The sequence below is a fragment of the Gymnoscopelus microlampas genome (genome assembly GCF_963454915.1).
Source record: "Gymnoscopelus microlampas genome assembly, chromosome: 7".
Classification (NCBI taxonomy): domain Eukaryota; kingdom Metazoa; phylum Chordata; class Actinopteri; order Myctophiformes; family Myctophidae; genus Gymnoscopelus; species Gymnoscopelus microlampas.
Window position 1 is genome coordinate 467,501 of NC_139944.1, and position 12,592 is coordinate 480,092.

At 42.2% G+C, this 12,592-nt stretch overlaps 1 protein-coding gene across 1 annotated transcript; it reads right to left on the reverse strand.

Annotated features, from left to right (window-relative positions):
* Positions 1 to 9,630: 9,630 nt before the first annotated feature.
* LOC311049448 (putative transposon-derived protein F52C9.6) lies at positions 9,631 to 10,802 on the reverse strand (the record flags this gene model as incomplete). Its single annotated transcript, XM_084063019.1, has 2 exons — positions 9,631 to 10,210; positions 10,384 to 10,802. 2 exons carry the CDS (start codon positions 10,800 to 10,802, stop codon positions 9,631 to 9,633), a joined length of 999 nt encoding a protein of 332 aa, XP_083919145.1.
* Positions 10,803 to 12,592: the final 1,790 nt, after the last annotated feature.

The following is a 12,592-nucleotide window of genomic DNA, read 5'->3' on the forward strand; positions in this document are numbered from 1 at the left end:
TAATCTAGCTTTGCTATAATGTATCCTGTGAAGTACCTTAAATTGGATGAGACAAAGTCTCGCACAAGAGGAGGCTGAGTTAATAGTTTTTAATGCGGTGTCCCAAAATGTATCTGACAGAGTGATGCCCAATTCGGATTCCCACCCCGCTTTGATCTTAGCTGGAGAATCTTCCATCGGTTTTTCCGGGTTGAAATTGTTGGTTGTTGCATAACGGTGTGGCCAAAGATAGAGAGGTCCAGCCAAAGTGTTGTCTAATTTGTTGCCAGATTTTTAAGGTTGAAATAACAAAAGGGTTAGAAGAGTGCTGCCTAGGTTTAAGTGGAAGTTTACTGCATACTAAAGCTTTTAAGGACGAGGATTGACAGGAGTTAGATTCGAGTTGAAGCCAACTATCCTCTGTGATAGATATGTTTTGTGGACCAGATTGATATGATCTAGAAATATCGATCTAACCAGTCAAATTAATATAGTGATGTCTTTTTGGGCCTGTACTTCAGTCTTTTAAACATGCCTTTTGTAACTCTACTATACTTTCTCTACCAAGGCCATGTAGCTGGCTCCATATTTGCTATCTGGTGCTGGCTCCATATGTTCCCAATCAGTAAAAACATGTCTTGGTCAACGTTTTGTGTTTAATGTCCTAATGACCTGTATCTCTGTACGATGACCGATATCTCTGTTTGACCCGGCATCGTCACTAATTCCCACTGCAAGAAAAGAGGCATTAATGGGCATTTTTGGGCATTTACAGTTGCTCAGTAAACCCGCAGTTTGCTGGTGTTTTTGTACGTAATTGGAAATTTACAGTTGAAAATGTTTACTGTGAAATTCGTCTATATACTTTGGAAATCAGTGATTTACCGTTCCTCTGCCAGACAAAGACCCAGCAGGAGACTGGCCATTTCCTTTGACATCCAAATTCACTCTTTGTTTAAAGAGGGGGTCTCTCTCTCCCTCTCCCCATTACCAAAGCAAAAATGGAACAAAACAAAACTATACTTTTCAATGTTTTTGTTAAGGGCTTAAAAAGGGCTTCATTTGTTAATCTTTTTTTATATATAATCTAAGTTAATAAGAATATTTCCCATATCTGTGTTTAACAACACTGTCATCAGTGTATTTTTCAGACATGTCAAACTCTCTGTACTTAGTAAAGTTGAGCCTATGGCTCTGTACTTGGTCTGCTCTTTTCCCCTCTACCTCTTCTTAAGTTCCCCTCAGAATATAGGGATATTAGGGTTCATGTGGTTAATGTAAATACAAGAAAAAGGTCCTATCACGCAAAGATTTGGAGACCCCCCTGTAGTAACTCTGAGAGCCACCTAGGGGTCCCCGACCCCCTGTTGAAGACCCCTGCTCTACAGGGAAAGACTTGATATCTACACTACAGAAAACATTCAGTTGGACATTAAAAAACACACACACACACACACACACACACACACACACACACACACACACACACACACACACACACACACACACACACACACACACACAGCTGACATGAATTAGTGCTGTTGATTGCTATGTGGTCAAATGCGAGCCAACGAGCCATCGTTAACCAGCTACTGTTACACAGCTGACTGCCAATATGAGCATTTCTGTTGAAAACGCATCACTGACAGGCTGATGAAGGCTATACATAAACTAGATAAAATAAATAGAATATACCAAGTTACTATCAGAACCTAGTAACAATCAGAACCAAAGAAAGACACTTTAATAGATTATAGTTCCTTTAACCAAACCATCTGATCAGTTTAAGGTTAAGAGTAAAGGAATAACATCTGAAAGAGAGTCAATCAAAAGTAAGCCCTGGGCCGTGCTCAGTGCTGTATTTCCGAACGCACCCCTAGTATCTGTCTGCAGTGTTGCCTGGTCTGATTATTATAAGCCACATTGGGCTCATTTTTCTGAAGTTGCTTGTAAATAATGGTAGAACGGTTGTGAGCTTGTAGATCGTCTATTTTCAAATAGCCAACATTTATAAATATGCACATAGTTTAATGGACGACATATATAGCTTTGAAGTGCTCGTGTGGCCTTTTATAGTCGCTTCTTTTGGGCTTGTTTTCGTAGACCTGTTTGCTTATTTATCTCGCAAAGTCTGGCAACACCGCTGTTGACCCAGCAGCAGTCTCCAGTCTTCGAGAAGATCGAGCAGTTACATGGTGCTGCTGCTACTACTGCTGCTGAGAATGCCACTGATTCTACACTGCCCGCAAAAAGGATTAAAAGAGCAAAGAATTCAAAGCTTGCGGTAAGTGAAATGATGTCTGCAAATAGGGGCTGTGTGTGTCCACCTAAGGCGAGAATGCCGTTATGCTTTTATAGTCCAACTAACTTTGTGAATCTTTCTGTTTGCAGGAGGCGGTGAGACGTCTACACAACTCTGAAAACAATGCCATGAGACTTGATCCAAAAGAAAGGTACGTTTTTTTTGTTGTATCACTGTGTAATTTACCCCAGCTAAGTAATAACAATACATAACATTTATATATCGATTTTCTTAGTTTGTTGTAAAGTCGCTTTACAACAAAACAACAACTTTATTAGGAGATAAATACTTCTAAAAAGGAACCAGTAAGCTAAGGCAGAAACAGAGGTTTGAATTAGGGGGGAGGGGAAGGTGGGTTTTGACGCAGGCTTTGAATAGGGTGAGGTGGAGGTGTGAGCTTCGAATGGAGGGGGTTGGAGTCTGGAACTGATGGCTGTCTGTGCTGGAATAAACTAACATTCTGTCTTTTTATTTTCAGTATCAATTCTCCACATAATCTTGCAGTGATGACCCATATGTTGGATCAGGTCAGCATTGCTTTCCCCGACGAAGACCGTGACGTTATAACGGGTAAGAAATATATGCTACTTTTACTTAAGTCAAATATATTATAAGTACATCTTCCACCACTGGCTCCAGTAAAAGCTTAGACTTTTACAGGGGCCAGTTAAAAATTGCAGTCACATGTAGGTTCTCTTTTAGAGCAGTGTAGATGTGGAATTGTGTTGTTTGTGGAGATAAACAACTAAATAGATCCTAATTGTGTTTTCCTTGTATTTCAGCGGCTTGCAGGACACACGTTGAGTCTCTGAGAAGAAGCCATCGCCTGGACCAGCCAGAGAATGCTGACCAGAAGAAAAAGCTGAATGCCTCAATGAAGACCCGACAGAGAAGATTGAGGGTAAGTTATATGGAACTGTTTGTAAGATGTTTTTTTGTTTTACATTCTGTGTTCCTGTAATAATGGTAATGTAATACATAATTTAATTGCTATTCTATGTTTTACAGTTGATGACCACCAGGACTGCATGTCTGGAGTCTGATGGAGAAAGGGCCGTGTGGGCGCATGCAGTCCCTGAACTAATGTCAGATGAAGAGGACGGCATCGTAGATGGACGGGCGGTGTGGATTGTCTCATCTCCACCCGAGAGAGATGAGGAGCTTTCGGCTTTATGCCAGGTGCTTCAGGAGAGGAGAGACAACAGAAGAGACCCGCGTTCCCTTCATCACCACCGCGTGCGGCGAGACACACCGGCACAGAACAGCTCATTTTTAGCTCTCTTACACAGTAACTGTTAAGTTGTCCAGTTTGGTGGAGGGACTCCAAATAGAAGCAGAGGCCGTTCGTTCAGCAAGACACTGCATGAGAGACAGAACTACATTTTTTTTTTAATTATTGTCCCCTTTGTGGGAGTTTTTTACAACTTCTGGGGGTCCCTGGAAAAAACATTTGGGGAGGGGGAGATGGGGATTTTTTTTTTACTGTTTTAGAAGATATTTTTGAATAGCCAAAGTATACTGTATACTGTTTTTTTTTTTATCAATAAACACAATTTACCTGACTGAGATTGTTGCCTATTTGTTTTCAGAATCTTGTATGTATATATGTGTGTGTGTGTGTGTGTGTGTGTGTGTGTGTGTGTATATATAACTAAATAAATACATACAAATATACATGAATAAATATATATATATACATAAATAAAAATAAATAAATAAATAATATATATATATATATATATATATATATATATATATATATATATATATATATATATATATATATATATATAAAATAAGGGAATAAGGGGGGGACCACCCCCCAGATCCCTAGGGGGGGGGCACCACCCCCCAGGTCCCTAGGAGGGGGGTCACCTTGTGAGCCCCCCCCCCCCCACACACACCATGTGACCCCCAAAATAAGGGAGGGATGCCCACCTACGTCACAGCCAATCATAGGTGGCTTATTGCACATGCTCAGTAGCATTGCTCGAGATAGGGAGGAGGGAGGGGGAATCTCCCCCCTCCCAAATTGTGGAAATCCAGGTTAGGGCTGAAGGTGTGATTTTCTGGCAGCAACCCCAGCAGGGGGTCATGCATACTTAATTTGGTACCATACAGGAGTTTACCGACCTACAAAACTTTGAGTTTTCCGAGTGGAAAACTCTTGTAAATTCTTGTAAATTCTCTGAGTTTACATCTCATATTCATCGGTTTTCATAGCCGGAAACCTTGTTTTTTTTGCAGTGTCCCTTTTGTCAGCTGTCATCCTGTCACAGATAAAACCATGCACATGTCCTATGATATCGAAGGAACAACTTGTTTATGGAACCGAGAATTGTACACAAGGACACCCTAAGATGAACAACAACTTATTAAGACAGCCAGACGCCTGTCCATCCTACGACTCCCATCCTACGTCTGAGGGTCTTAAAGCCAATCATAAGGATGCACCTATGTCTGATGTCATTGAAGTCCAACTGTGTATAAATACTATTGCCTGTTATTGAAGCATTAGTGTGTGTGTGTGTGTGTGTGTGTGTGTGTGTGTGTGTGTGTGTGTGTGTGTGTGTGTGTGTGTGTGTTTGTGCGTGCAAGTGCTTGTTGTCTTATGTCAGTGTGTGTGTGATTGATATTCTTGTCTGTAACTTGTACTGTCTCCTGTGTGCACACTCGGGCAATACAGATAGATCATTTTTGGACGTACCAGGTGTCTGACTCTCATTTCTTTGGGTGTTGACTGGACGGGTATTGGGGGGTCTTAGTACCAAACCATCTTTTCATCTTTCTTGGGCTCGTGCCTTATTCATAGGGTTCAAATTTAACTCTAACACTCTGTATTTGAGATCCAGAGTACGATCTTGTACATGTTTGCTGCCCAATAGTAAGACTGAAAGTTCGGTAAGCCGAGTCCCCCCTTTGATCTCTCCCTCTGAAGTAGAGGTTTACATATTCTTGGAGTCTTCCCGCTCCATATAAAGGTCATAATTAATGAGTCCAATTGACGAAAAAACTGTTTAGGTAAAAAAATGGGTAAGTACTGAAACAAATACAGGTATCTGGGGAGTATATTCATCTTGATAGATTGCACTCGGCTTGCAAGGGAAAGAGGTAAGGTGTTCCATCGGTGTAAATCAGTTTTTACTTTTGTTGTTAGAACCGTAAAGTTTTCCTCACAGAGAGAGGGGATAGAGTTAGTAATAATAATTCCTAAGTATTTGAACTTGCTAGATAAATTGAAAGGAATTATGGATTGGGGTATCACTTTGGCCGGTTGGTTAACAGGAAAGCATTCGCTTTTCTGTACGTTCAACTTGTACCCGGAGAAAGTGCCAAATAGTTGGAGAATATTTAAGATGTGTGGAATACATCTTATTGGGTCTGAAACAAAGAGGAGCAGATCATCTGCGTACAGGGATACTTTGTGTTCAATTCCGTCTCTTTTAATGCCTGTAAACAGCTTGTTAGCCTTAAGAGCAAGTGCTAGAGGTTCAATAACTATTGCGAAGAGGAGGGGAGAGATCGGACATCCTTGTCTTGTGCCACGTGATAGTGGAAAAATGTCAGATTGTTGGCTATTGGTGGACACTCGTGCCTGCGGAAAAGTATAAATTAGCCGTATCCAGGAAATACATTTCTCGCCAAATCCAAACTTTTTAAAAGTGAAAAATAAGTGGCCCCATTCAACTCGGTCAAAAGCTTTCTCGGCGTCGAGTCGGATAACTACCTCAGGACTAGACAGCGAAGTCGAGGAATGAATAATATTAAGAACCCTTCGTATGTTTGTAAATGAGTGTCGTTTTTTTATAAATCCTGCTTGGTCATCAGAGATTATGGATGGTACTATGGTCTCAAGTCTACTAGCCAAGGTTTTTGCAAGTATCTTTTCATCCACATTAAGAAGGGAGATGGGGCGATAAGAACTACATAGATTTGGATCTTTGTCCTTCTTAAGGATAAGTGATATAGAGGCTTGAGTAAGTGTTGGTGGTAATCTACCTTGCTGGAAGGAGTCTTCAAACATTTCTAAAAGCAAAGGTGCCAATTGGTTAGAAAACTTCTTATAGAACTCAGCAGGGTAGCCATCTATTCCTGGCGATTTTCCACTTTGCATTGAATTAATAGAGTTGGTTATCTCACCAAGTTGCAGTGGTGTCTCTAATGTGTTGTGATGTTCTGGGGTTAGTCTAGGAGCATTAAGTCCGTTAAAGAAATTTGACATGTCCGCCTCATTATTTGATGAGTCTGATCTATATAATTCTGAATAGTAGTCTTTGAAGGTTTCGTTAATTTTGGGGAGGTCGGTTGTTATTGAGCCTGTTTTATTCATAATTTGAGGGATTTGGCGCGATGCTATCCTGCTTTTCAGCTGGTGTGCGAGAAGGCGTCCTGCTTTATCTCCATGCTCATATATAGTTCCCTGAGCTCTTAGCAACATTTTTTCTGCATCCCTAGTCGACAAGAGATTGAACTCGGTCTGGAGGCTGAGTCTTTCTTTGGCCAGTTCCGGGGGTAATGATGTAGAACCCTGACGATCTAGGTCAGATATAGCTTCCATTAATTCCTGCTTGCGTTTTTTCTGTTTCCTATTGGTGTGGGCAGTATAAGAGATGATCTCACCCCTAAGGAACACCTTAAAGGTTTCCCAAAGCAAAGACGGGCTAGTATCTTCATTTTTGTTAGTCTCCACAAAAAGGTCTATGGATCGAACGATGAGATTACAGAATGTGTTATCAGACAGAAGTGTGGAGTCCAATTTCCAGGAGTAAGTCGCTTTATGTTGAGCTGCGAAATTTAAATTGAGTATGACGGGGGAGTGGTCAGAGTTAACTATAGGAGAGTATTCAGTTGAAATGACAGACGAAAGAAGTGTTTTATCTATAAAAAAATAATCTATACGAGAGTACGTTTTATGGACATGGGAGTAGAAAGAGTATTGCCTGTCATTTGGGTGAGTAGCTCTCCATGGGTCAATACAGCCACATTGGTCCAAGAAGGTAGATAAGGCCAAGGACATTTTGGAAAGTGTAACTGTTCTGGGAGTCGATCTATCCAGTCTGGGATCCATCACACAGTTAATATCACCACCAAATATTAGTTTATGGGTTTGTAAATCAGGAAGTGATGATATAAGTTTCTTCATGAAATCTAAGTCATCCCAATTTGGGGCATACACACTGACAAGAACTACCGGAGTATGACAAAGAGATCCAGTTACAATAATATAGCGCCCATTAGGGTCAGAGATGGTATTGGAAAGGATAAAATGTACTTTTTTGTTAATAAGGATGGCTGCACCTCTCGTTTTGAAGTTAAATCGAGAGTGGAAAATATGACCTATCCAGGGCCTACCAAGTCTTTGGTGGTCTATTGTGCGCAGATGTGTTTCCTGTAAAAATGTGATGTCAGTGTTTAAGTGTTTTAAATGGGAGAACACTCTAGCCCGTTTCACCTGACTGTTCAGACCCCCTACATTCCATGAAATAATTTTGGTGGAGCCTCCCACTGTCACCGGTCTGTTTGGATTGTTTACGATTACCATCTAATCTTGTTGAAGTAATAGCTGTACGGGATGGACCAATCCACCTGGGAGCGTGTGTTGTGTAGGAGGACTATGCAACAACACGGCGCGAGGCAGCAACCAAGAGAGGAATGAGTCATATTCCTTCCTCGGCCTAATGGGAATATGAAAAATCAAACACATCCGTCGTGATCACACGACTATAGAGATCATGTGTACCGATTTGCGTGAAATTTGGATAAAATTGGAAGGAGTAGTATTAAAAAATGTGTTTTACACAAGTTGGCCTCCTGGTGGCGCTATAAAAGGCAGATGTGAAAAATGCAGGGCAAAGGTTTTTCCTTGACCTATAGGGAGTGTGCATACAAAGTTTTACACAGATCGGTGTAATTATAGGTAAAAACACGAATCGGCCTGTTTTAGCACCACCATGAGGCTGATTTGAAAATGTTCAAATGGTAGTTCTTCCTCGGCCTAATGGGAATGTACGTGCAAAATTTCACGGATATTGCATGCTGTGTTCATGATTTGAGGCATTTTGTTCAAAACGGTGCACTCCTACAAACTTTGGAAGCCATTTTTAGCCAATCAGGATGGAATATGAGAAATCTGAAAAACCCGTTTCGTTTAATGACTATAGAAATACTGCGTAGTGGGATTTTTGGACAAAATCTGTAGGAGTACTGTCAAAAAATGTGTTTTGCACAAATCGGCCTCCTGGTGGCGCTATAATAGGCCCCTGTGAAAAATTTGGGGCAGAGGTTTTGCTCTGGTATCCAGGGACTGTGTGTGCACAGTTTGGCTGTGAGCAAGCCAACGGTGCCGGAGGTTAGCTGTACACAGACAGATGACGGACGGACGGACACACGGACGGACGGACAGGGGGTAAAACATACTCTCTCGCCAGCCTTTCGGCCTGGCGGAGACAATAATATCCATTTAAATAATGAACACGATCAGAAATAACATTTTCGGGCTCAGACAATAGTAATAGCAAACCCCCCCCCCCCCTTCTCTCTTCTTCCCTCCCTTGCATGTGTACTCTAGTAAGTAAAAACCTTTGCCATGCATTTTTCACATCTGCCTTTTAGAGCACCAGGAGGCTGACTTTTGTAAAACAAATGTTTTGTTATTACTCCTTCAGAATCTGTCCAAAAATCACGCAAATCGTTACACAGTATCTCTATAGTCATGTGATCAAGATGGAAGTGTCCGATATTTCATATTCCATCTTAATTGGCTAACATTGGCTTCCAAAGTTTGCTGGATAGGTCCGTTTGAACAAAATGCCTCAAATCATGAACGCAACGTGCGATTTCTTTGAAAGTTTGCACACACATTACCACTAGGCCGAGGAAAAAAATGCTACCCTTTTCACATTGGCCTGTTATAGCGCCACCAGCAGGTCTAATTTAGCAAAACACATTTTTGGAACAAAATGCCTCAAATCATGAATGCAGTGTCTGATTACTGTCTTAAGGCATAAGAAGAAATGCCGGCCCTTTTCACATTGGCTTATTATAGCGACACCAGGAGGCCACAATAACGTACGCTTTGAGCTTGTAGATCTGATATTTTTGTTATTTTTTAATTGGAATCCAGAAAAAAAAGTTTTTATTTAATTACAACTGCATTTAGTTATACTTATGTTAACATTATGAACTTAAATACAAATACATTGGACTTAAAAAAGACTAGAATTTTAATACGAGTCATTACACTAGTCAACCCCCTCCCCCCCTTCTCTCCCTCCCTTGCATGTGTACTCTAGTATGGAAAAACATGACTACTGGGAAAGAGATATTCATATTACTTACTTACTTACTTACTTACGCCTACTACCCCTTCTGGGGCATAGGCCGTCAACAAGCGATCTCCAGGCATCTCTGTCTTGAGCTGTTCTCTCCAGTTGGTTCCAGGTCATCTTCATGGTCTTGGTGTCTGCCTCCAGGTCTCTGCGCCAGGTGTTTCTCGGCCGACCCCTTTTCCGCTTGCCCTGCGGGTTCCATGTTAGGGCTTGTCTGATGATGGTACCTGCGGGCTTTCGCAGGGTGTGACCTATCCAGCGCCATCTGCGTTTCTTGATCTCTTCTCCTGCGGGCAGCTGGTTTGTTCTCTGCCAGAGTTCGTTGTTGCTGATGGTTTCTGGCCATCGGATGTGGAGGATCTTCCGCAGGCAGCTGTTAATGAAGACTTGTACTTTCTTAGTGGTAGCAGCTGTAGTTCTCCATGTCTCTGCTCCGTATAGGAGGACTGCCTTAACGTTGGTGTTGAAGAATCTGACTTTGGTGTTGGAAGTCAGTTCAGTTGAGCTCCAGATGTTCTGTAGTTGCAAGAATGCTGCACGTGCTTTCCTGATTCGTGCTTTAACGTCAGCGTCTGTGCCACCCTGCTTGTCAATAACACTGCCCAGGTAGGTAAAGGCTTTCGGGTGCAATACGTTAGTCCGACAGCGCATTCCTCCGACAGCGCAGTGCTCCGACATTAAACAGTAAACCCGAACCAAACCCGCACCCTAACCCTAACCGCACGCGGATGCCACATAGTCGGAAAAAAGGTCTGTCGAATTAACGCATGCCTCCCAAGGCTTTCGACCTCTTCCAATGCCTCGCCCTCCACCGTGATTGCGTTGGTGTTGTTTGCTGCATTGGTCTTGAGGATCTTGGTCTTGCCTTTGTGGATGTTGAGTCCCACTTGCGCCGAGGTGGATGCCACGTTGTTGGTCTTCTCCTGCATCTGTTGTTGGGTGTGCGACAGTAGTGCTAGATCGTCGGCATAGTCCAAGTCATCCAGTTGCGTCCAAGGTGTCCACTGAATCCCGTACCTTTTCTGTGCTGTGGATGTTTTCATTATCCAGTCAATGGCCAGCAGGAAGAGAAAAGGCGAGAGCAGACAACCTTGTCTGACCCCGGTCTTCATTTGGAATGCCTCTGTGAGCTGCCCTCCGTGGACCACCTTGCATGTCAGTCCCTCATAGGAGTTCCTGATGATATTCATATTAACACAGTTCAAATGTTGAAGAAGGTTTTCATTACTACAAATGGCCGTTTTACAGTCATTAAATGGTTCAAATTATATCACAAACAAGGTTTACTTTGTGTGTGTTTCCGTGTGTATTTTGGGGGGGTGGAGATTATTTTACATGCAGAATCAACATTTGCATGAAAGGTGTCGATTGGTTCAATGGCCCTATTGTCTCAGGTTTCACCCTCTGAGCACCGCCCATCTTCACACGTCTGTCTCTGTGTTTCGGAGCCAGTATTGCCAGGTCTGCTTATTATAATGTTCCCCCAAGATCTTATTTGAAAATAGCAGATCCACAAGCTCACAAGGCGTCGCATCACGAGCGACGCGTTGTAGTTTGTAGATCTACTATTTTCAAATAGCCGATGCATATAGTAGGTTTAAAGTGCTCATGTGGCCCATAGTCGCTTCTTTAGGGCTTGTTATCCTAGACCTGGTTGCTTGTTTCTCTCAGAGAATCTGGCAACGCTGGTCGGAGCATGGTAAGATTACTGTTGCTATACTAACTTTCAGTACGTTTTTGCGCATAGCGAAAGTTGCTCTGATCTGCTCAGCAGAAAGGATGATTCATTCATTTTCCTCCGCGTGGAAAACCTGGTGACGCTATTAGTGCTTGATTCATAACTTTGTTGTGTTTGTATCGTCGTGTCATTAGCTAAAAGCCTGTCGTCAGCTCCTCCATTCATTCATGTGTGTCTTGCTTCCGCATGATGGTGATGTCACACACAGCGTCCTTGAATGTTGCAGTGTTTGTGTCTTTGCTGTGTGTAACAGTAGCGTTATAATGTTGGCAATTGCTTACGAAGAACAATAGAAGACTAAAAATACAGGGTACCACCAGTCATGTGGTTAATAAACAATTGAGTTTGTTTGTGTTCTAAGCTAGGCCCAGTAATGCTCAAAAGAACAAAATTGAATGGACAGACCCTTAAAGAGGTGGTGCATGGTTTTGCACTTTTTCTGTTTTTCATGTGTCTATGAGGTTGATAGAACTTCATTAAGCCCCCTGGTGGTGTTTTTATGGTGTTTAATGTCTCTGACTATTTTGAGTTTCTACCTGGAGGCTGAAACCTTGAGGGTCAAACGTGCCAATAGAGAAACAGCGCTTTAGTGACATAGTAAAAATATACCCTCCCCCTCATTATCATAACACAACAGGTGTGGGCATGAGGAGGAGGAGGGACTAGGACAGGTGGGTGGTGCTAAGGTGGTGGAGGAGGTGCTAAGGTGAGAACCAGGTATACTTAATGAACTGGAGGCATGTCCACATAAAAACATAATTTTAACAATTTCTGTACACTTTTTTGAAAAAAATCTTCCTGCTAGTATAACCATAGTACCTGATGATTATGTTTTAGGGGGGGTGGGGGGGGGGGGGGGGGGGGGGGGGAATCACTGAAAATCACGGCACCCTGACTTTAAAGACGCACTGCAGTGACATTTTCGGTCATTTTATTTTGAAGGTTCAGTCTGAAACGTCGGCTCAACCGACTCTAAACCAATCAGAAGGTCCCATCCCTTCGGCCTATGGGACGTTGGATCTCAATCACTTCAGCCGTGGGCAACACGGCTAGTGTTTGTTTACAAGTGAGAGAGACGGCCAGTGAAGCACGTTTCCTACTACCTGGCTTATTTCTAACCTATAATGTTTTCAGATACATATTTTAGTGTGCAGATGAAGTTTAAAATGAGTATTACACTCATCTTCAATGAGATTCAAAACAAAGTATCTCTGTAATTAAAATCAGCTGTGTTTGAAGAAC